Source organism: Nerophis lumbriciformis, linkage group LG18, assembly GCF_033978685.3.
Source record: "Nerophis lumbriciformis linkage group LG18, RoL_Nlum_v2.1, whole genome shotgun sequence".
Lineage (NCBI taxonomy): Eukaryota > Metazoa > Chordata > Actinopteri > Syngnathiformes > Syngnathidae > Nerophis > Nerophis lumbriciformis.
Genome location: NC_084565.2, coordinates 26,759,359 through 26,783,202, shown reverse-complemented (window position 1 = coordinate 26,783,202; position 23,844 = coordinate 26,759,359). Strand labels below are relative to the sequence as shown.

At 40.5% G+C, this 23,844-nt stretch overlaps 1 protein-coding gene across 2 annotated transcripts in view; it reads left to right on the top strand.

Moving 5' to 3' along the window:
• Positions 1-11,738: 11,738 nt before the first annotated feature.
• pias4a (protein inhibitor of activated STAT, 4a) overlaps positions 11,739-23,844 on the top strand; it is a 32,269-nt gene continuing 20,163 nt past the window's right edge. The window contains exons 1-5 of one of the 2 annotated variants that reach the window (XM_061977919.2): positions 11,739-11,891; positions 18,565-18,946; positions 19,065-19,149; positions 19,232-19,273; positions 20,015-20,105. In XM_061977919.2, coding sequence (XP_061833903.1) covers positions 11,865-11,891; positions 18,565-18,946; positions 19,065-19,149; positions 19,232-19,273; positions 20,015-20,105 — 627 coding nt within the window. In that variant the 5' untranslated portion in view covers positions 11,739-11,864. Of the gene's footprint in view, positions 11,892-18,546; positions 18,947-19,064; positions 19,150-19,231; positions 19,274-20,014; positions 20,106-23,844 lie in introns of both variants that reach the window. The other variant, XM_061977918.2, reaches the window with a different exon arrangement.

Sequence of the window (23,844 nt, the reverse complement as noted above, 5' to 3'; positions counted from 1 at the left end):
TCGATAGCCTTTTATTAATTCCCTGCGATGAGGTGGCGACTTGTCCAGGGTGTACACCGCCTTCCGCCCGATTGTAGCTGAGATAGGCTCCAGTGCCCCCCGCGACCCCAAAGGGAATAAGCGGTAGAAAATGGATGGATGGATGTATATATACATATATATATATATATATATATATAAGAAATAATTGACTTTCAGTGAATTCTAGCTATATATATATATATATATATATATATATATATATATATATATATATATATATATATATATATATATATATAAATATAAATAAATAAAAGAAATACTTGAATTTCAGTGTTCATTTATTTACACATATACACACACATAACACTCATCTACTCATTGTTGAGTTAAGGGTTGAATTGTCCATCCTTGTTCTATTCTCTGTCACTATTGTTCTAACCATGCTGAACACCCTCTCTGATTATGCATTGCTGTGTGGCACGCACAAAAGTGCTTTCATCAAATGCACTAGATGGCAGTATTGTCCTGTTTAAGAGTGTCACAACATTGCTGTTTACGGCAGACGAACTGCTTTATTGTAGACGTTCTTTATATTGTGGGAAAGCGGACTCAGGTCCGCATGGAGCTGGAGGGGGCGTGGCCTCCAGCTCCGTCTGAATTTCGGGAGATTTTCGGGAGAAAATTTGTCCCGGGAGGTTTTCGGGAGAGGCGCTGAATTTCGGGAGTCTCCCGGAAAATCCGGGAGGGTTGGCAAGTATGCCTTATTCGGGTGTTACCATTTAGTGGTCAATTGTACGGAATATGTACTTCACTGTGCAACCTACTAATAAAAGTCTCAATCAATCAATTAAACGGAGCAAGCTGCCACAAACTCCTTGGCGTTGAAACGCTGCGCCAGCAGGAAGGCAGTTCAATGCACCCCAGGATGACAAGCCAGTTCAAGCTGTGCGCCCAAGCCAGCACCTTGGTACGGAGCTCAGGGGCGATGGATAGCCGACCAGCAGGACAGGTGGCTGGAGCTGCTGAGCGCCTTCGCTACCTCCTTCTTGACGTCCCATTGCAGATCTCTAAGGATCCAAGACTGTGGAACAATATTCTGCGGGGGGGTTGTAGTCTGCCAAAGGGGAATGTATTCTAGACCAGTGTTTTTCAACCTTTTTTGAGCCAAGGCACATTTTTTGCGTTGAAAAAATCCGGAGGCACACCACCAGCAGAAATCGTTAAAAAACGAAACTCAGTTGACAGTAAAAAGTTGTTGTCGCAATTTTCGGATATGAATTCAAACCATAACCAACCATGCATCACTATAGCACTTGTCTCAAAGTAGGTCTACTGTCACGACCTGTCACATCCCGCCGTGACTTATTTTGAGTTTTTCGGTGTTTTCTTGTGTGTGGTGTTTTAGTTCTTGTCTTGCGCTCCTATTTTGGTGTTGATTGACATGTCATGCACGGATGTACTTTGTGGACGCCATCTGCTCCACACGCAGTAAGTCTTTGCTGTCGTCCAGCATTCTGTTTTTGTTTACTTTGTAGCCAGTTCAGTTTTAGTTTCGTTCTGCATAGCTTTCCCTAAGCTGCAATGCCTTTTCTTAGGGGCACTCACCTTTTGTTTATTTTTGGTTTAAGCATTAGATACCTTTTTACCTGCACACTGCCTCCCGCTGTTTCCGACATCTACAAAGCAATTAGCTATGCATATGAAAGAGTATTACACGGTTACTCCGCCGAGCTCTAAGCAGCACCGACACTCAACAACAACACATAATTTGTGGACTATAATTACCGTATTTTTCGGAGTATAAATCGCTACAGAGTATAAGTCGCACCGGCCGAAAATGCATAATAAAGAAGGAAAACAACATATATAAGTCGCACTGGAGTATAAGTCTCATTTCTTGGGGAAATGTATTTGATAAAAGCCAACACCAAGAATAGACATTTGAAAGGCAATTTAAAATAAATAAAGAATAGTGAACAACAGGCTGAATAAGTGTACGTTATATGAGGCATAAATAACCAACTGAGAACGTGCCTGGTATGTTAACGTAACATATTATGGTAAGAGTCATTCAAATAACTATAACATATAGAACATGCTATACGTTTACCAAACAATCTGTCACTCCTAATCGCTAAATCCCATGAAATCTTATACGTCTAGTCTCTTACGTGAATGAGCTAAATAACATTATTTGATATTTTACGGTAGTGCGTTAATAATTTCACACATAAGTCGCTCCAGAGTATAAGTCGCACCCCCGGCCAAACTATGAAAAAAACTGCGACTTATAGTCCGAAAAATACGTTACTGGTTTGCAAAAAATATTTTTAACCCAAATAGGTGAAATTAGATAATCTCCCACGGCACACCAGACTGTGTCTCACGGCACAGTGGTTGAAAAACACTGTTCTAGACAGTGTGTCCGGCTTGCCTTTTTTAGAGTCAGAGTACAGTTGAAGGAGGATTTTTGGTATTTGGACATTTCCGGCAGGATCGGAATGTAAGACCAAGTTCCCATCGATACCCAACCCTACATTTGATTACGGCCTATGTATTAGTAAAAAATATGCATATTTGAGCACATTTTAAGTATGTTTGGCTTACATTAAGCATCAAATGTCTGTATTAATTTAAAATAACAAAGCTAAGGTACTGTATTGCACAGCAGGTCATCATTGAACAAATTGCAATATTTTCACAGGGTAGTGGTGCATGCCTGAGTGCACGCATGCTTGATTGTGTGTGCGAGTGTCAGGGTGGCGCATTGCGATTGGCGGCGTGACCCCAGGATGCAAACAGAGCAAGCGACGCGCATGTGAGATGGTCCCTTTACAGGTTAAGCAGACTGTAATGTTAACTCTTATAGCCAGACTCGAGTGTTGATTTCGTACCAGGCGATTTCGTCTAGAACTGTGGCCTTCCTCAGAGGCTGTCACGTAATGTTGATGTGACGTGTCTGGTCAAATGTCTATCAAATAACAGTGTGAATAAATTACTGTTAGCTTTTTCGCCTATCCTTACCTTTAAAAACAGTTTACCTGACAATTCTTATGCAAGTCAAACGCAAATTGACAAGCTTGTGGACTACATTGTTGCGATTTGATTCTGTTGCCCCACAAACAACGAGCAACAACCGTAAACATAGATGACAAAATTGAACAGAAAAATGTTGTTCTACCCTTTTGTAGGAAAATCACTGGGCCTTGTAAGAGTCTTAAAAGCTACAGAAAGGCCCTTTTGTAGAGCCATAGTCACCTATGTGACTCATCCTAAATTGAAAAAACAAGCACACATTTCTCTTCAACACTATAGCCAGGCTGACAAAGTGCCATATAGCGTTGTCGGTCCATCTATGCCTGTGGTGTTATTTTTTGTTACAATAAAACTGTCACAGTTAGAAACCAAATCAAATCTCCTTCTGTCAGTTGGCGTAATTTGTCCATCGAGTGCAGTGGCCCTGGGATGAAGTTGTAATGTCTGATGCATACTTGGATAGTCCCATCAGTTTTTTCTGATTTGGTCTCCTTTAACTCCTTCGCTTGTCTATATTAAATCTAAGGGGGTCTACCACTGAGTGGCACAGCTGTACAACATGATCATTAGGTCCTCAATAACAGGCTATGTACCGCAGTCATTAAAAATGGCTGGAATCAAACATGTCCTGGAGAAAAATAATCTTATCCAGATGTCTTAGCTAACAATATCCAACCTTCATTTTCTGTCAAATTTCTTGTAAAAGCAATTGCCAAACTGACAACAAAACAAGGATTTATTTGAGGACTTCGTATCAGGATTTAGACTGCATCAGAGCACAAAAAACAGTACTCATCAAAGTTACTAACAACCTTTTAGGTCTGTACTGGTCCTGTATGAAGTTAGTTTGGTATTCGAGACAATTCACCATGCACCATATATTAAAAAATTCTATGGGCATTAAAGGAACTGTATTAAACTGCACTACATCGGTTTGAATCCTTGTGTTATACTTAGTCATGGTGTCCCTCAGGGATTAGTGCTTAAACCAGTACTATTCAATCTTTTCATGCGTCCTTTAGGCAGTATTATTACAGAAAACACTCTATGCAGACAATGAATGAAACCCAATGAAACTAGTCAGCTATCCATATATCCATACTACAGGTTCAAAGACATCAACTGGATGACTTCTAGCATTTTACTACTAAACTCAGATCAAACTGAAATGTCAGTCCTTGGCTCCCAGCTTCTCATAGGAAATGTCCCAAATGATATAACCACTCTATGGATTGTATTCACCTGATGTCATGTCCGGCTCATTAAATGTGCAAGGCGAAGCGGTGGTCTAGCGAGCGTCTGTTGTCAAAGCGTGCTGGGTGAAATTCCTTGAAATAAAATGCCCTATGCTTGCAATGTTTAGGCTGTTGTAATCGTTCCAATCGCGAAAAGGATATACGTTTCTTCAGAGACCTCGAGATATCATCAATAAGAGCAAAAGAGTGCAAGATTTTACAAAAGATGACGAGAAAAGGGAGCAGAGTCAAAGAACATCAGATTAGTGCTTAAACCAGTACTATTCAGTCTTTTCATGCATCCTTTGGGCAGTATTATTAGAAAAAACACTCTATGAAGACAACAGAACTTTATTAATCAATGAAACCCAATAAAACTAGTCAGCTACCCAAATATCCATATTACAGGTGTGTCTCAAAGACATCAACTGGATGACTTGTAGCGTTTTGCTACTAAACTCAGATCTAACTGAAATGTCAATCCTTGGCTCCCAGCTTCTCATAGGCTTGTATTGTACCATATGTCCCGGCAAGAAATCTGCGTTCAAAGAACTCCGGCTTATTAGTGATTCCCAGAGCCCAAAAAAACTCTGCGGGCTATAGAGCATTTTCTATTCGGGCTCCAGTACTCTGGAATGCCCTCCTGGTAACAGTTAGAGATGCTACCTCAGTAGAAGCATTTAAGTCCCATCTTAAAACTCATTTGTATACACTAAATAATAAATAAATGGGTTGTACTTGTATAGCGCTTTTCTACCTTCAAGGTACTCAAAGCGCTTTGACACTACTTCCACATTTACCCATTCACACACACATTCACACACTGATGGAGGGAGCTGCCATGCAAGGCGCTAACCAGCACCCATCAGGAGCAAGGGTGAAGTGTCTTGCTCAGGACACAACGGACATGACGAGGTTGGTACTAGGTGGGGATTGAACCAGGGACCCTCGGGTCGCGCACGGCCACTCTCCCACTAGCCTTTAAATAGACCCCCCTTTTAGACCAGTTGATCTGCCGTCTGTTTTCTGCTCTGCCCCCCTCTCCTGCGTGGAGAGGTTATTAGATGACCACAGATGAAGCGCTAGCTGTTCAAAGTCGGGACCCGGGGTGGACCACTCATCTGTGCATCAGTTGGGGACGTCTCTGCGCTGCTGACTTGTCTCCACTCAAGATGATCCCTTGCTGGCCCCACTATGGACTGGACACTCACACTATTAACTACATCCACTCGACGTCCATTGCACTGGTCGCCCGGGGGTGGGGTCCCCACATCTGCGGTCCCCTCCAAGGTTTCTCATTGTATCCCAATGGGTTGAGTTTTTTCTTGCCCTGATGTGGGATCTGAGCCGAGGATGTCGTTGTGGCTTGCGCAGCCCTTTGAGACACTTGTGATTTAGGGCTGTATCAATAAACGTTGATTGATTGATTGATTGATGGGAAATGTTCCAAATGATATAACTACTCTATGGATTGTATTCACCTGACGTCACGTTCGGCTCATTAAATGTGCGAGGCGAAGTGGTGGTCTAGCGTTCTGGGTGACATGTTGCCTTTCTTGAAAAAAAAAAAGCCCTATGCTTGCAATGTTTTAGGCTGTTGTAACGGTTCCAATGGGGAAAAGGATATACGTTTCTTCAGAGACCTCGAGTGATCATCAATAAGAGCAAAAGAGTGCAAGATTTTACAAAAGACGACGAGAAAAGTGGCACGCGCTCCAGTCCAAGGGAGCAGAGTCAAAGAACATACAAGTTGCAGTGATCACTTAAATGTATATACTTTTAACGTTTAGTATTTCAAATTTAAGTATTATATTGATGCTATTTGTATTTTATCTTGTTTGGGAGTTCTTAAAACGCATTTTTGCTACGAGTGTTTTGCAAAGCACCAACTCGGCGAGCCTAAATAAAAGAAAGCAAATGTGAGCAAAACCGAAAAGAGTTAAACTTTTACCCAAGACAGCAATCATAGTTATATTTTGATAAAGACGAGGAAAAACACATAACGGCGCATGCAACAACCACAGGGTAACAAACATGGCTGTCGACGCGAAGTTAAATCATGAAATGCAACCTTACACGAGCAAAAACGATGCATGATTTATCCGGAAGAGTTTTAATTAAAAAAAATTCCTTGATCCAGCCACAAAAAGAAGTTGTAGACCTCCATGTTTTTCCAAATTTGCATCTGTTTTGTCGTGGAGAATGATGTCTGGCGCACCAGATAGTTCGAGATGTCTGGGAATGCCACTGAAAGATAATCTTTGAGATCACTCGACAAATTGTTTTGATAACATATAGGGATAGATTCTATTGCATAGCTAGATTGTTTGCTCATATATGCTTTAAGTGGTATGATCTAGGCCAGGGGTCGGCAACCCGCGGCTCTAGAGCCGCATGCGGCTCTTTTGCGCCGCCCTAGTGGCTCTCTGGAGCTTTTTCAGAAATGTATGAAAAATGGAAAAAGATGAGGGGAAAACAATCTATTTTTTGTTTTAATATGGTTTCTGTAGGAGGACAAACATGAAACAAACCTCCCTAATTGTTATAAAGTACACTGTTTATATTAAACATGCTTCACTGATTCAAGTATTTGGCGAGCGCCGTTTTGTCCTACTAATTTTGGCGGTCCTTGAACTCACCATAGTTTGTTTACATGTATAACTTTCTAGGACGTGTTTTATGCCACTTCTTTTTCTGTCTCATTTTGTCCACCAAACTTTTAAGGTTGTGCATGAAAGGTGAGTTTTGTTGATGTTATTGACTTGTTGGAGTGCTAATCAGACATATTTGGTCACTGCATGACTGCAAGCTAATCGATGCTAACATGCTATTTAGGCTAGCTATATGTACATATTGCATCATAATGCCTCATTTGTAGCTATATTTGAGGTCATTTAGTTTCCTTTAAGTTCTCTTAATTCAATTTATATCTCATGACACACTATCTGTATGTAATATGGCTTTTAATTTTTTGCGGCTCCAGACAGATTTTTTTTTGTATTTTTGGTCCAATATGGCTCTTTCAACATTTTGGGTTGCCGACCCCTGATCTAGGCCCTTTGCATACTCAGATAGTGTGCACTCTGTTTACTGTACAGTAGCCATGTTGGTTTGGTAGACCACCAATTTCTTTGACTGAATACAATTTATAGATGGCTTTTCACACCCAGCAGCACAGTTAGGAACTTTGGCAACATTTGATTAGGATCATTTTTCCTTATTCCGACATACAACAAGTGTCAAGAAAAGCATTTGTTCAGCTTTTTTTTTTTTAAACGATTTCCTGCAACTAGCTGATGATAAAAAAAAAATAGTTTATTCTTTTGTGACCTCCAGGCTAGATTACTGCAACTCCTGTCATGATCTCACATGACACCTATTAATTGCTTTTATTTTGTATTATTTCCTGTCGGACCCTCTAATTTTTTGTTCCACTTTGTCTCCATACCTTGGGTCTGATCGCTGGCTCCCTCATCTGTCCCTGAATGGCAACCAGGACACAATCAGGCAGTCAGGATGCTTCTTATGCCAGCCCTCTGCTCTGGATGGGGATGGCATTGTTTGCGTTGAAGTTTGTTTGCTCTATGTGCAAAACAAATGATTTTATATAAAAACAACTATTTCTATTATTAGAACGGGACAAGCGGTAGAAAATGGATGGATGGATATTTAATTATAAACATAATTATATTTTATTGTACAAAACATTTTTAGTCATTTTATTGTATTTTTTAAAATTTTGTATCCATCCATCCATTTTCTACCACTTGTCCCACTCGGGGTCTCGGGGGGCACTGAAGCCTATCGCCACCTCATCACAAGGCCAACACGGATAGATAATTTATGACATTATTTTTACATTTATAGGGCCTTTTAGTAAATGCAAAGTATATCTACAGTACATATATAATTAATCACATTTTATCATAAATATTGTATTTTACTATAACCTTACTTTTATATGATATCAATAAGTAAAAAAGTGATCTTGTCATTATTTAACACTAAACCTATTATATTTTATTATATTGCATGTATATTCAAAGACAAAATAGCATATTTTATGACCGATATATTTGACAATTTTATTTATAAAACCCTTAAAAACAAACACAATTGAAAAACAAAGGGCTGTACACCACAAACAAGTAAACACACAAAAAGCACAGAAGTACATGCAAAGGACAGACTAAAATATATAATTTAAAACAGAGGTAAAAAAAAATTATCTTAAGAGTAATTTGTTAGATAAAAAGCTGTTAAAAAGTTAAAAACAGTTTGAACGTTTCAAAATCTCATGCTGGGTTAAAAGCCTGTGAGTAAAAATGGGTTTTAAGGAGTGTCTTAAAAGTAGCCAAAGAAGGGGCCTGTCTCACATAGAGAGGGACATCGTTCCAGAGTTTGGGACCCGCAACCCGTTTGGGTCCCCTCTGAGCTTGTATTTTGATTTCGCTACCTCCAAGATCAGCTGATCAGCTGACCTGAGGGACCAGGTGGGGGCATAGAAGTGGAGCAGCTCAGAGCGGTAAGGTGGAGCAAGACCATGTAAGGATTTCAAAATGAATGAAATAATTTTAAAATGAACTCTAAAAGACACAGGCAGCCAGTGAAGTGAGGCTAAAACCGGAGTAATGTGCTATCTTTTGGTTGTGCTTGTTAAAAGTCGGGCAGCTGCACTTTGGACCAGCTGCAGACGTGAGAGGGGGGACTGACTGATTTCAAAATACATAGAGCTACAGTAATCCAGCCGAGATGTGATAAAGGCATAGATTACTGTCTCAAACTGTTGCCTGGAAAGGTTTTTAACCTTGGCCACTTTAAGTAAATGAATCTGACGGTCCAATTTAAAACCACTATCAATACGAAAGCCCAGATAGGTGACTATTGGCTTAAGTTGCAGAGCAAAGGGGCCAAAGTCAACAGGGGGGGGCTCAAAGGTACCACTAGGTCCAAACACAAACACTAATACTTCAGTCTTCTCATCATTAAAATTCAAAAAATGTAGGGCCATCGAGGCCTTGATATCATCAAGACAAGCGAGTAGTGGCTGCATTGAAAAGGCATGTTTTCTCTTTAACGGAATATAAATGTGTGTCATCGGCATTACAATGAAAAGAAATGTCATGCTTTCTCAAGATTGATCCATCCATCTTCTTCCGCTTATCTGAGGTCGGAACGCGGGGGCTTCACACTCGGCTGCGAACCGATCCAGTGAAAGCTGAAGATCCTGGCCAGATGAAGCCATCAGGACCACATCATCTGCCAAAAGCAGAGACCTAATCCTGCAGCCACCAAAATATTATATAAATATGTTATGTATATAAATATATATTGTGTTTCGACACTATGTTACATATTTTTTTATTAGATTTAGACTGTAAGTAGATATTTTTTTTTAGATATATACAGTATTTTTGAGTATTGCTTCCTGAAATGTATTGGGAGTATCGTAATTGTGAGATACTTTCCTGTTGAATTAAAGCATTCACCTCAACCCATATCTAGGTAGGTCTGTTTTATTATAGCATGTTATTTTATATACTGCGCCAACTGCAAAGAGTGATGACTTAGTGTGAAACCATGGACCATGTTGCCCTCCACCGGGGGTCAGCAACCCGCAGCTCTCGAGCCGCATGCGCCTCTTTAGTGCCGGCCTGGTGGGTCCCTGGAGCATTATTAAAAAAAGATTGAAAATGGAAAAAGATGGGGGGGAAATACAAACAAAAGCAATAGATTGTTTACATGTAAAATCTTCCACTGCTTTGTCTCATTTTGTCCACCAAACGTTTTATACTGTGCGTGAATGCACAAAGGTGCGCTTTGTTGATGTTATTGACTTGTTGGAGTGCTAATCAGGCATATTTGGTCAGTGCATGACTACAAGCTAATCAATGCTAACATGCTATTTAGAATACAATAGAATAGAAAGTACTTTATTGATCCCTGGAGGAAATTCAGCACTACAGTTTGCTCACAATAGACAATTGTGAGCGAGACAATTGTGAAACAATATGTACATACTAGCTGTATGTACATATTGCATCATTATGACTCATTTGTAGGTATATTTGAGCTCATTTAATATTCTTTACTTTTATCCTCTGTGTATATAATTTAGTTTTGCATGTCTCATGACACATTATCTGTATGTAATATTGGCTGCATTTCAGATAGTTGTTTGTGTGCCATGTTGTTCCAGACCACAGCAAACATTGCCTACCTGGCTTGCCAAAGATAGTAATAAATCTATTACAAGAAGACAGGCTTTCCTTTAACTTGGACACACACGTCTATACCTTTGGCCATTAAAAGCCAGTAATTTCCAGGAGTTATCTCACCTTCTATGTAGCCTCTGATTTACTAATGATTTTCTAATGTTGTAAAAATGTGTCGAATAAATAATTCTGTGAACAAAGATTTGCTTCAGCCTGCGACACATAGTCATTTTGATAGTAGGCTTTTATAGCTAATAGACACTTACGTCATTTGTTGCCTTCTTTATAAGACTTATATACGGCTTTTCATTTTTTGCGGCCCCAGACAGATTTTTTTTTTTTTTTTTTGGTCCAATATGGCTCATTCAACGTTTTGGGTTGCCGACCCCTGCCCTCCACTGTTTAAACAGTACAACATGAACTATATTTTGTGACCAGCAGAGGCCGCTAATGTTCAAATCATTCATACGTTTGTAAAATGTTTGCGCCATATTATTTATTGGTAATAATATAGAGAATCATGTTTTTCTGGGTATCCGACGCGATTCTGTAATTTTTCATAGGTTATTACAAATCATAAAACATCTTTAATATCAAGCATTCATAGTGACGTCTTCCTTTTGGAAAAAAAACGAGCGTTGCCTTAGTGACGTCACTTTAGGCCAAAATAAAACAGACGTAATAACATGATAATGCCATTCCTTCCACAGCTTTGTCACTCCGTAGTATGGTATTTTTGACCACGCACTATGGAGCCATTGGAAAGCTGGAGTGGATCACAAAAGAAAGTTGGGGAAAATGTATGGCCTCTACATGAATGCATTTTGTAAACAAACACGTGACTTGTTGTAATTAGGGGTTTAGGCACTACGTGACTTGTCGTTGCCTTGACGAACAAACGCGCTTTGCTAATTAGTTGCATTGCCTCTAAATGTTCAGTGTCTCAAACAAAGCATCCAGTGCCACATTTTCACAACCCGACGTAGACTTTTTAGCGCGGACGGGACTCCATCGCACCATGCGACCTCAGCCACTTGGCATCCGTTGCTTTACACGCACCTTGAATTAAAACACCTGCGGCGGCCCATGCTGGCAAAACTACGACACTATAAACTTATATTAGCAATAATTAGCACATATCGTGACAGGTGGTTTTTAGAGTAAACACCGAGGCCTAAATTAGAAAGGCGACCCGTCTCTTAGTGTTTTTTTTTTGGTTACACTGTCACTTTAAAAGCCACTGGTCCCGCCCTTTTAGAATGGAGTCCTCGGGGCTTCGCGCAGTGCCGCGATCTGATTGGCTGGCGTGTGCTGTCACTCACCACAAGCTCCGCGTCCCATTGGTGAAAGACTAGCCCGTCGACTGGGACTCTCGCGGTACTGCTGCGTGAAGATGGCGGCCGAACTGGTGGAGGCGATGGCAAGTAGAACCCCTCATTTGCTTCGCGATAAAGGGAAACGGGCGCCGGTGGGTCAGTCGGTCACCCGGTGTAAACGCGAAGGAACCCACGGGCTCGGCGTGGATGCGGTTTAAGGACGTGTGCGGTGACAATTAATGGCGTGAACGGTTCGCGGCGAAATGAACTAGCCTCTGGTGCTAGCATAGCTCCCTTAGCTTAGAACGAATGGCTAGCGAGCATCGCGCTGCCTTCCCGGGGGATAAATGAATGATTGTCACCGTCTTTCACTTAGGCTTCTGTTGCTAATATACAAGCAAACATTTCTACCTGATTTGTTTATGTATAATGCCTTACAACGCATTGGTAGGTTACCAAGCTGTGCACCTGTCAAAACGTCTGGTATCCGTGATTGAGTGCCGTCTAACACGGCTAGCTTCAGATGAACAACGCAGCCTGTGTTGATGATTAAATATGTAGAATTGTTCCAACTTGTCATCAGTTTTGTTGTGATGTGCATTGTTTTTGTTTAACAGTCAGGCTTGCATGCCCATGATGGCTCAACATATGCTGGCAGGATGTCAATTGTTCTCGGTGATATCTGTCTATGTGACGTTCATTCATTTTGTTTATCCTTTGGCAGGATATAATCACAGCTGCCACGGCCAGCATGTTGCATTAATGCAACTGTTAATGTTCTGCAATTATCCTTATACTTTATTCTCCCGTGGAGGCAAATAAAGTGGACTTGTTTTTTTGTTTTTTTGCAGATCTGTGTTGTATGCACCCTAAGGCTAACAGACTTTCGGCAGATCCTTGTAGTTCGCTGAGCTCCACACAAGGATCTGGGCTCGAGGGCATTGCAAACTCCTTCAAGATAGCAAAAAAATAATGAACCGATCAGGATCGCCGAGCGGGATTTCATAGATGAGACGTAGCGCTAGGGCTGGGCGATATAGAAAATGACTATATCGTGATATTCGCGTTAGGGCTGGGCAATATTGCCTTTTTTAAATATCGGGATATTTTAAGGCCATATCGCGATACACGATATATATCTCAATATTTTGCCTTAGCCTTGAATGAACACTTGATGCATATAATCACAGGAGTATGATGATTCTATGTGTCTACATTAAAACATTATTCTTCATACTGCATTAATATATGCTACTTTTAAACTTTCATGCAGAGAAGGAAATCACAACTAAAAAAAATCACTATTTTTTTCATACGGTGTTGATCTGGAAATGTTTGCCTCGGCATTTTGATGGTGTGGGCGTGTGGCACCGAACGTGCGGAGTAAGCACTCTTCATTGTCTAGCGGGTGACTTTTCAAATGATGCTACATATTAGCAGTGTAGCCGAGTGTCCTGGGTTCACCTATACAGTGTACTTATCTACCCTGAACTGTTTGTTACAGCAGTAATGCTACTTTTTATAGCAACGCTTTTGCCCCACACTTGACAAATTACGGTTGTCTGTTCGACATCTTCCCAATTGAAGCCAAACCACCGCCAGACGATGGCCCCCTGCTGTTTGTTGGGGAATTAATTATTCCTCCATTTGTTACCAGATTCGCACCTTCTTTCTCTTGTATTCGCGCTCGCACCACTCCGCTAGCATCACAGCTAACGTTAGCCATGCTGCTACCTCTCTGCTCGGGGAGGATGTATACGTATATGACGTATGACGTGACAGTTTGTGACGTGTATAAGAAGGTGCGCTTGTCTGTGTGAGAAGGAGAGACTGGAAAGAGGAGGAGAGCCTGTAGTGTAATGCCCGCAGCTAAAAGCAACTGCTTGAGAACGTATACTTGATATCACGATATAGTCATTTTCTATATCGCACAGAGACAAACCCGCGATATATTGCGTATATCGATATATCGCCCAGCCCTAATTCGAGTACACGTTCTCACGCAGTTGCTTTTAGCTGCTGGCATTACACTACAGGCTCTCCTCGCTCTTTCCTGTGTCTCCTTCTCACAGACAGACAAGCGCACCTTCTTACATACGTCACATACGTATACGCCCTCGCGCAGCAAAGAGGTAGCAGCATGGGTAACGTTAGCTGTGGTGCTAGCGCACCCGTGCGAGTGGTAATACGAGAGAGAGAAGGTGCGGATCTGGTAACAAATGAAGGAAGAATTAATTCCCCCAAAAAACAGCACGGGGTCCATCGTCTGGCGGTGGTTTGGCTTCAAGTGGGAATATGCCGAACAGACAACCGTAATTTGTCAAGTGTGGGGCAAAAAGCGTTGCTATAAAAAGTAGCATTACTGCTAATATGTAGCATCATTTGAAAAGTCACCTGCTAGGGAATGAAGAGTGCTTACTCCGCATGGCAACATCTCCATTCGGTGCCACACGCCCACACCATCAAAATGCCGAGGCAAACATTTCCAGATCAACACCGTATGAAAAAAATTTTGATTTTTTTTTTTTTAGTTTTGGTTTCCTTCTCTGCATGAAAGTTTTAAAGTAGCATATATTAATGCAGTATGTAGACGAATGTTTTAATGGAGACACATAGAATCATCATACTGCTGTGATTATATGCATCAAGTGTTCATTCAAGGCTAAGGCAAGATATCGAGATATATATCGTGTATCGCAATATGGCCTTAAAATATCGCAATATTAAAAAAGGCCATATCGCCCAGCCCTACGTAGCGCCGAAGCAACTGTTTGATTCAAACAAAAATGGCGGCACGCAGCGAGCAGTCGTGTGCTGACATTGATTCTGCTATTGCAACTGTTTTGCGACATCGATTGTCGACTGACATTGTTGCGTTGTTTCAGTAAAAAGTTCTCTTAACTTTTCGCTCTGTCGTCATCCAATATGTCGGCTGTTCTGTTTTGGATTTCGCAGCGTCGCTCTCATCAGCGTTATGGGTTGATTTCGATGTGAGTGTTTGAAGTAGCACGTCATTCAAGATAACGGACAAGTGGTTTATCCAATCACATACAATGATCTTTTTACAAGGCCCCGCCTTCTGAAATACATCTCCTATTGAGAAGTCCAAGAACCTTGTGTGGAGCTCAGCGAACTACAAGGATCTGACAAGAGTCAGGTTACCCTAAGGCCATGTCCACACGAACACAGAGCGTTTCAAAAACACATTTGAGGTTAAAACAATCTCCATCCACACAAGTGTAGTTTCAAAAGTGTCTCTGTCTACACACAAACGCATACACCTGCTGTCAGGCACATTTTGACCAATCAGAAGCCTGAAAAAAGCAGCAATATCTGACTTGGTGGCATTACACCTCCTATTATGTTTATTTTGATCAACTTTAGATGTACAATGACATGTACATTATCTTTACATCCTGTCTGCACGTACACAGAGCCCTGGGAACATTATTAAAGAGCGAATTCACACCTGTGCTGCTGAAACCCAACACTGATTGAATTATAACATGTTCAGCAACATAGAGATGTATTACTTCTGCAGTAAAGTGCACATTATTTCTAAAATCAGCACGCACTAACGAAACCCTTTTGCATGTTTAAGTGCCTATATAAAGTGCACGGACGTGCGTGTACCGCTGCAAAACTCGTGGAATTATAAAGCATTTAATCATCATTATGGTACATGTGTAATGAAGTGTATATTGTCTTTAACATCAGTACACACTACAAGGAGGACGCTATTTTTTTTAGTTGCTTGGTTGCTTGTTACGCAACTCCATCTACAAAAATGGACGAAAGACACGTAAGTTAACTTCATGATTTGTCGTTAAATAAGGACTAAAAACATAAAATAATGTTGCACCTTTCTTATGACACACAGCAAAAAGTCTTGCTTGTCAAAATTGTCCCATCAGGTGGAGGTTCCACAGCGATCGTATCCAAAACAGCTGACTGTCATTAGCTTCGGCGGGAGTGTCTCAAAGCCCATTTTGATATCTTTTTTAATAATGTTGAGTGAAAAGAGCAGAATGTTTATGTTCAAACATACATTAAATCCTCTAATATTGTGTTTAAAGACAGTTGTCGGGCTTTGGAAATGACAGCGCACAACCGTGACGTCACCACAAGTCTCCGTTTGTGCCGTGTACAGGGATACGCTAAACGGAGAGTTTTGGATCTCTACACTTTGGCCAGCGTTTGTAAAAGTCTGCGTTTTTAAAGACACAAGTATGCGTCTGCGTGTGGACAAGAGACCTAAACGCAGAGATGAGTATGCGTTTATTAAATATCTGTGTTCGTGTGGACATGGCCTAAAACAGTTAATCATCGCTGCAATGGAAGGTCAATACAACCGATCTCAGAACACTGGTCAAGCTTTTTGTTTATATCTTCCCTTCAATTGACATTAATCATTTTCCAGGGTGTACCATTTTCCATTGTTGCAATTGTAAAAAGATCTGAACCACTGTTACCGTAAGACATTAAAACAAAAAATGGAGGGAACAGAAAATAGCCGCACAAAAAATATGTAGCTGACACTGGTGCACATTTAACCAATATTCTTAAGACTGATAACATACGTTCTCAGTGCATTGTTTATCCTTTTGGCCGTAGGTTGTTAGTTCAAACCCGGCCGAGTCATACGAAAGAATATAAAAATGGGACCCATTACCTCCCTGCTTGGCACTCAGCATCAAGGGTTGGAATTGGGGGTTAAATCACCAAAATGATTCCCGAGCGCAGCCACCGCTGCTGCTCACTGCTCCCCTCACCTCCCAGGGGGTGGAACAAGGGGATGGGTCAAATGCAGAGTAATTTCACCACACCTAGACAATTTTATCATAGGTGGCATTGCCTGCAGGTTACGTTACTGTCAAGGAGTAAAAAAATGTGTATTTACATGTTGCTTTTAAACAATCTTTGTTTTTGTCTACCTGATGTGCCTGCTTCTATACACAAACTAAAGCAACATTGATAATCAGTACAGTGGAATTTCTGAAGGTTGACTCTGTTCCAAGGTCAAACAGTTGCCTTCTTAAAGCCTCTAAACCAGTGGTTCTTAAGCTTTTTTCTCCAAGTACTACCTCAGAAAACACTTGGCTCTCCAAGTGCCACCTTTATTACCAACACTAAAATACAGTAGCTTAGTAGGCCTAAATAGTCATTTGAAAAAAGGTAGAGAATTTATTTTCATTCATCCATTTTCTACCTCTTGTCCTCATCGCAGGTCCAACACAGATAGAAAAGCATTAACATTTACACACTAGGGCCAATTTGAGTGATGTAAGAAGTATATATAATATTTTTGGCCATTGTAACATTACACACATTGAACTTTAATGCCGTTTGTATATTTAATTGATTTTTTTGGAATACAACTAGAAGGAGCCCGCGTAGCAAAACTGTACAGTATATCAGTATGTGTCTATGCACTACATTGGTCCGATTTCTCAAAAGGTTTGGCTCGAAATAAGCATTCTACAACCCACTGAAACGCCTTAATCCGATCATATCTGTTTTTTGTAAAGTCAGACTAACACACCTTCGTATCGTGCATGCTCCAGTCTCAACGTGCGGGATACAACCCGGAAGCAGATACCATTCAATAAAAACATAGCAATAATTGTAATGAAGAAGAGGCTGTTTATTTGCTTCACAAATTAAAAGAACAGAACATTTTGAAGTGCATCGATGGTAGAAAAACAGATTTATTTAAGAATGTAGCTAAGGAAATGTAAAATGCCGGCTTTATTCAGACTCCTGAACGAAAGATAATGAAGCAGGTATATTAAAGGCGAATAATAAAGTGTACACAAACCTCTTCACGCTGCATTTGTGCACTCCAAACTGATTACATTTACGCACAACTGGCAAGATTGTCCAGAATAGAGATCTAATGTTGACTTGCCCATATTTTTAAAGGAAGAAGCAAGTTGCTTCATGTAAAAGTGACTTATTGTGCTAAACAGCCTGGACAGAGAACATGGCTTATATGCATCGGAGACAAAGCTAACTCTGCGCGGTGTTCCTTTACTAATGCAACATGCTAGCTAGGCTCCAATTACAATAAAAACGGACAGGTGCCTTGTTATTGTGGCTTTGACTGTATTTTATATAGCGCAGCTGGGTCAGAGGTCGCGTGGCTTTTTGCATCAGCGACAAAGCAAGCTGTGTACTTTGTTCCTTTACTGCTGGCGGGTGTCCGGTTCTGTCAAAAACAGGCAGTAGTGTTACTTTTGTCGCTTCAGCCATATTGTACTGAGCAGCCAGGACATACTATACACAAGCACTCGTTCCATTGCCGCCGGCTTTATGGTGTTTATTTTTTTATAAGGGACAAGGCACATTGATGAACACAATGACACATAGGACGTTGTGTAAATAACACAGATTATAGCAAGGGCGCTAATTTCCATCCACAGTCCCTCTACATAAAAACAGATTGACACAATGGTGCATCATATTTTTCTTTGTGACAGCAAATTTAAACACAGTTTGTTGTTAATGTTCCTTACTTTAAAACCAGTTTTCACAATTGTGACTGTTCAAAATGCAAACATTGTGCCTTACCATATTGAACAAATATTTAATCTTTTATGTGGTGAAGATAATAGCTAAAAGTAATTAGTTGTTTTGTGGGCTTCAGTTGGAGCCTCTTTCTTCATTGGTTAGCTTCAAACAATTCACTCAAACTCACATTTTTTACGTACACAAAACGATATTTTGCAGCTCTTACGAGAAGTTCTTGTTTTCATCCAGTTCTTATCCTCGATCCAGAACATGGTCAAAAGTTTCCGGGTCTCAGACCTGCAGACGCTGCTGGCCTCCATGGGTCGCAGCAAAAGCGGGCTGAAGCAGGACCTGGTGGGGCGCGCACTGAGGCTGGTGCAGACCGAATACAGCCCTGAGCTGCTAAAGAACGTCCGGCAGCTCTACGAGTCGCGGTTCCCCAAAACCACCGGCTGGCTGGCGGCGCGACGCCCAGACGGCATCCCGGTATCCTACTCGTCCATCAGCTCGTCCCCCTCTGCCACCTCTCAGGGCATTGAATACCTCAACGGCATCTCCAAACCGATGGCCACCCCCCCTCTAGAGGTCAAGCTGGTGTCCCTGCCCTTCTATCAAACATTGGAAACACTGATGCACCCGACAGAGCTAAGTGAGTGAGGACTTTGTGTCTTACAACACAGAGCTCATGTGTGTGTGTGTGTGAGATACCCTGAATGAACACAGTCTTGCTCTTTTTGTGACGTGTCGATGTTTTTGTGTCTTGGCAGTTAGTCAAACTAACGGGAAACTGCAAGACAATCAGTGCATATTTGAGCTGACACCGAGTCAAGCAGACCAAATCAGAAACGCACGGTAGGAATGTTGAGCATTTTCAGCCTTGTCTGCCCTCTTTAGCAAATACAACTGCATAACTTGTGATGTTTGATTATTGCAGTGAAATTCATCCGGAAATGACGTCAATCCAAGTGGTTCTTAGGTAAGTCGTCGCTCTCATAGAATGTTGCCCACATTATTCAGCAATATTTTTTTTCATTTGTATGTACATTAACATGACAACAGCCTAGTAAGAACAGTAACTTTGTTCATTTTGCCTTCTTAAGAAGCTTCCTAAACAGAAAATATAGTACAGTAGTACTCTCAAATGAGTCATATGAATCAGAATGAAAGCACTGCAAAATGCATGCCAGGCCAGTAGTTGGTGATATTACTTTGTAAGAAACTGCATATCTTACCAGGTCTGATCAAAAATCAAAAGAAAGAAATGCTTCAGGGGAGTCGGAATAAACCCAACTTAGAGCTGATTATAAATGGGTTGTACTTGTATAGCGCTTTTCTACCTTCAAGGTACTCAAAGCGCTTTGACACTACTTCCACATTTACCCATTCACACACACATTCACACACTGATGGAGGGAGCTGCCATGCAAGGCGCTAACCAGCACCCATCAGGAGCAAGGGTGAAGTGTCTTGCTCAGGACACAACGGACATGACGAGGTTGGTACTAGGTGGGGATTGAACCACGGACCCTCGGGTCGCGCACGGCCATTCTCCCACTGCGCCACGCCGTTACAAAGCATTCCAGTTAAACAGACACACAAATCATTATTTATTCTTTTTTGGAAGCCTTTTTTACCACACTTGGCTAAGAGAATCTCTTATCATTGATGTGTGCAGATGTAGATTCATTCTTATGTAGAAATCTTTTATTTCTTGCAGAATATGTTACGCGGACTCTGTTGGTGTCCAAGAGGACCAGTATCCTCCGAACATTGCTGTCAAAGTCAACCAGACATACTGTCATGTCCCAGTAAGTATAAACCAGTAAAAATATGAATTTTCACTCGGGATGGGTGATCTGGCCCTAAATGTATATCACAATATATTTTCCAGCCTCCTGCGATTACGTTATAGAGCACGATATACTATTTTGTGTGTAAATGATAATGGAACCATTTCAAAATGGGTTAAAAAGGCTATTATTTAGATGCTAACTTTTGCGGTAATATTTTTTCCAGTAGTATTATTTTCTCAAAACTTTATATACTTAGACTGCCGTAGGTGTTTACTATCTGTTGCAACATGGTTTTATCTGCACGTCTGTTAAAATGTACCATAATATACACTTATTATGTTTGGATACTTTATATTAAGTTAGGTAGATACAACAAATTTGGGTATTGATACATACCAAGTAGTTTCATACCATTACTGACACTTGAAATTTTCAAGATCATTGATTGGTCCCCGCCTTCCGCCCGAATGCAGCTGAGATAGGCTACAGCACCCCCCGCGACCCCAAAAGGGACAAGCGGTAGAAAATGGATGGATGGACGGATTGATAGATTGCATTTTTGATCACAACACAGGATGGCGGTGTAACAATATCAATTAAATATTTAGATTATTTCCAACTATGGCTCTTGATTATAATACTTTGGTTTTTGCCCTTAAAGGGGTCATATTCAAATGTTTTCTACATTTAAAGCACTTCTTTGTAACATGTAATGGTGGCTCTTTGGTCAAAATTTTGCATAGATAGTTTTACAGACCATCTTCAAGCTGCTTTCTGACCATCACATATTGGAAAAACATCAACATTTTTGTAAATTTCTAATGGCTCAGTTGGAGGAAGTATGAAGGAAGGCAATATTGTTTTATAGATGTCTCTGCCATGTGTCCATGTTTTTATTTCACATTTTCGGAACTTACGCAGATCCCAAATATACAAAAACATGGACCAATAGGTAAAAAAAGTTTCCTTGCCCTTATGTGGGCTCTGTACCGAGGATGTCGTTGTGGCTTATGCAGCCCTTTGAGACACTTGTGATTTAGGGCTATATAAATAAACATTGATTGATTGACATTGAAAAAAAAGTTGGTTTTCTATGATAGTCCCCCTTTAAAGCCCTCTTGTATGCAGGGACTTATTTCCTGCATTTGTAAACAATAACAAAAACGGAAAAATATTTTTATGACAAATATTGGATATTATACTTTGTATCGTTACTGTCAATATTTGTATCGATCCGCCCACCTTTAACGTTCTAGAGCTCTAGCTTGCGGTCAGTATACAGTGTGTTCTGTAGAATGTTTAGCCATTCCTTGTCCTCCTGGGATGATACTTGCAAGAAGTGTAGTTTATTTGCTGCCACGGAGGCTAGGACTGCTGTCTTCGAAGGGGCCATGGAGGGAAGTTCGCTGCTAGCTAGAATGTTACATTGCTTTGAGGACGTGTTTGTTCGCTTGTCGCTGTCAAATTTGCATACAAAACAAGAATGTGTCAACATGCATTATCACGATATAATGATAGCATTAAGAACTCTATTGGCTGCAAAATGTATATAAGTGTGTCTAAATGTTCGAAAATCCAGATGTCTTTTTCTGAAACTCTATGAAGTGGTATCTCAATTAAGGGGTACCTTAAATTATGAGTATTTTGAGATACGAGCTGTCTCTTGACTTTTTGTTATGCTTTAAGTTGCGGGCATAATTTTAGGTACAAGCATTTTCGCCGCCAGGAGACTTAGTTGTTAAGCAAAATAGTGTTAATATATTGTTACACATTGCTGTTCCTGCTTTATTTACACTACGAACAAACAAGTTTTGATAAAACAGTTGATGTGCACATTTAAGCGCTGCTTAGAAATCAACAGTCCTGCCCCCCATAAACCATAATTGAGAAAGTTAGTGCAAAAGCGGAGAAGCGGAAAACCAACTCGGAGGTACAAACTATTAAACAGTCCTACCAGTTAGCAACCTACCCAACGAGTCATCCCAGACGCAGCACCAATCCGCATCGCAAAAGCTGCAGCCAGCATTTGGAGCATGCAGCCACAAACGTCTGCATGACGAGCATTTATCTATAAAAATATTAAGAAGCTGCAGATGCTTTACTTGACGTGTTTCAGTTTGTTCTGTCCAGCACTGACTCACCAAATTTGACATTCGAGCATTACCTTTGCACAGATGTGTGTGTGTGTGTGTGTGTGTGTGTGTGTGTGTGTGTGTGTGGGTGTGTGTGTGTGTGTGTGTGTGTGGGTGTGTGTGTGTACACACACACCACTTGTTAACTCTAAACCTCTCCAGTACGCCACTCAAATGTCAGTCCGTCACTCAAGTATGTCAGTGCAACATAAACAGTGATTTCCTAGTTCCTATTGTTACACGACGGAAAAGCAGCCCTTAGGAGACACCTACAAAAAAAGTCTGCTCCCCAAAGTAAATGCTGAACAATATTATTACCTTATTTTATAAAACTATTATAGTTGTTTGTAGTACATGTTATTTAACAATATATCCTATTTTAAAAATATATTCAATTTTAAAAGGCGAGTGTTGCTTGTTAAATTTGTCGTGTTTTGGTTGGGTCAAGCACAGGTTAAATTCAGTGGGCGGGGCTTATGTGAGTGCTTGGGTCAAATTCAACATATTTGGAAAATGTTAACATCATGATGAAACTTGCAAGGAAAGACGCTAATAATTCATCTTTGTTGGCTGTGATATCGACGATGATTGTCTACTTTACTGTTTAACGCCAGTAGCGCATGTTTGATGCCTATGTTACATGCATGAGAGGAAGAAGGGAAGGTGTACAGCAATATATTGTATATTTGATGAACGGACACAATTACTGAAAGACCAGCGAGACCAGTGGTTCGTCATTAATACTGTTGGTTCTAAGATAGAATTAGATAGTATACAAATACTATCTGCAAATTGATTTAATAAGCAATGAATAATGTTTACTGCAAGTAGTATTTTGAGGATATTCCTCATTGATTTAAGGATATCAACCTAACACGATAAGCTCTTGTAATAGTTGAGGTGTGAAATAAGGACAGGATAGGATAGATCTTTATTTATCTCATAATATAACGAAGAATCTAATCCTGTAAAAAATATTTCTTCCTGAGAGTTTATGGGTCCATTCATCACATTCAGCAACTTTTTGATATCTTGTCTAATCCTTCATATATTCAATATCATACTCGAACGGGAGCTATTGAATGTTTGTCTCCTGAGCCAAAACCGGCAGTGTTTCTAAGTTACAGGGTTGCAACCCAGCAATTGCTGCAGTTTTACAGTGGGTATGGAAAGTATTCAGACCCCTTTTAAATGTTTTCATTTTTTTGTTTCATTGCAGCCATTTGCTAAGATCAAGAAAGTTCATTTAGTTCTCATTAATGTACATTCAGCACCCCATTTTGACAGAAAAAAACTAATTTAGAAATGTTTGCATTTATATTAAAAAAGAAAAACTGAAATATCACATGGTCAAAAGTATCCAGACCCTTGGCTCAGTTTTGGATAGAATTGCACCCTTTTGAACTAGTACAGCCATTAGTCTTCTTGAGAATGATGAAACAAGTGATTCACAAATGGATTTGGGAATACCCTGCCATTCTTTCTGGCAGATTAGGTTGGATGGTTAATGTTGGTGGACAGCCATTTTCAGGTCTGTCCAGAGATGTTCAATTGGGTTTAGGTCAGAGCTCTGGCACGGCCAGTCAAGAATGGTCACAGAGTTGTTTCCGAAGCCAATCCAT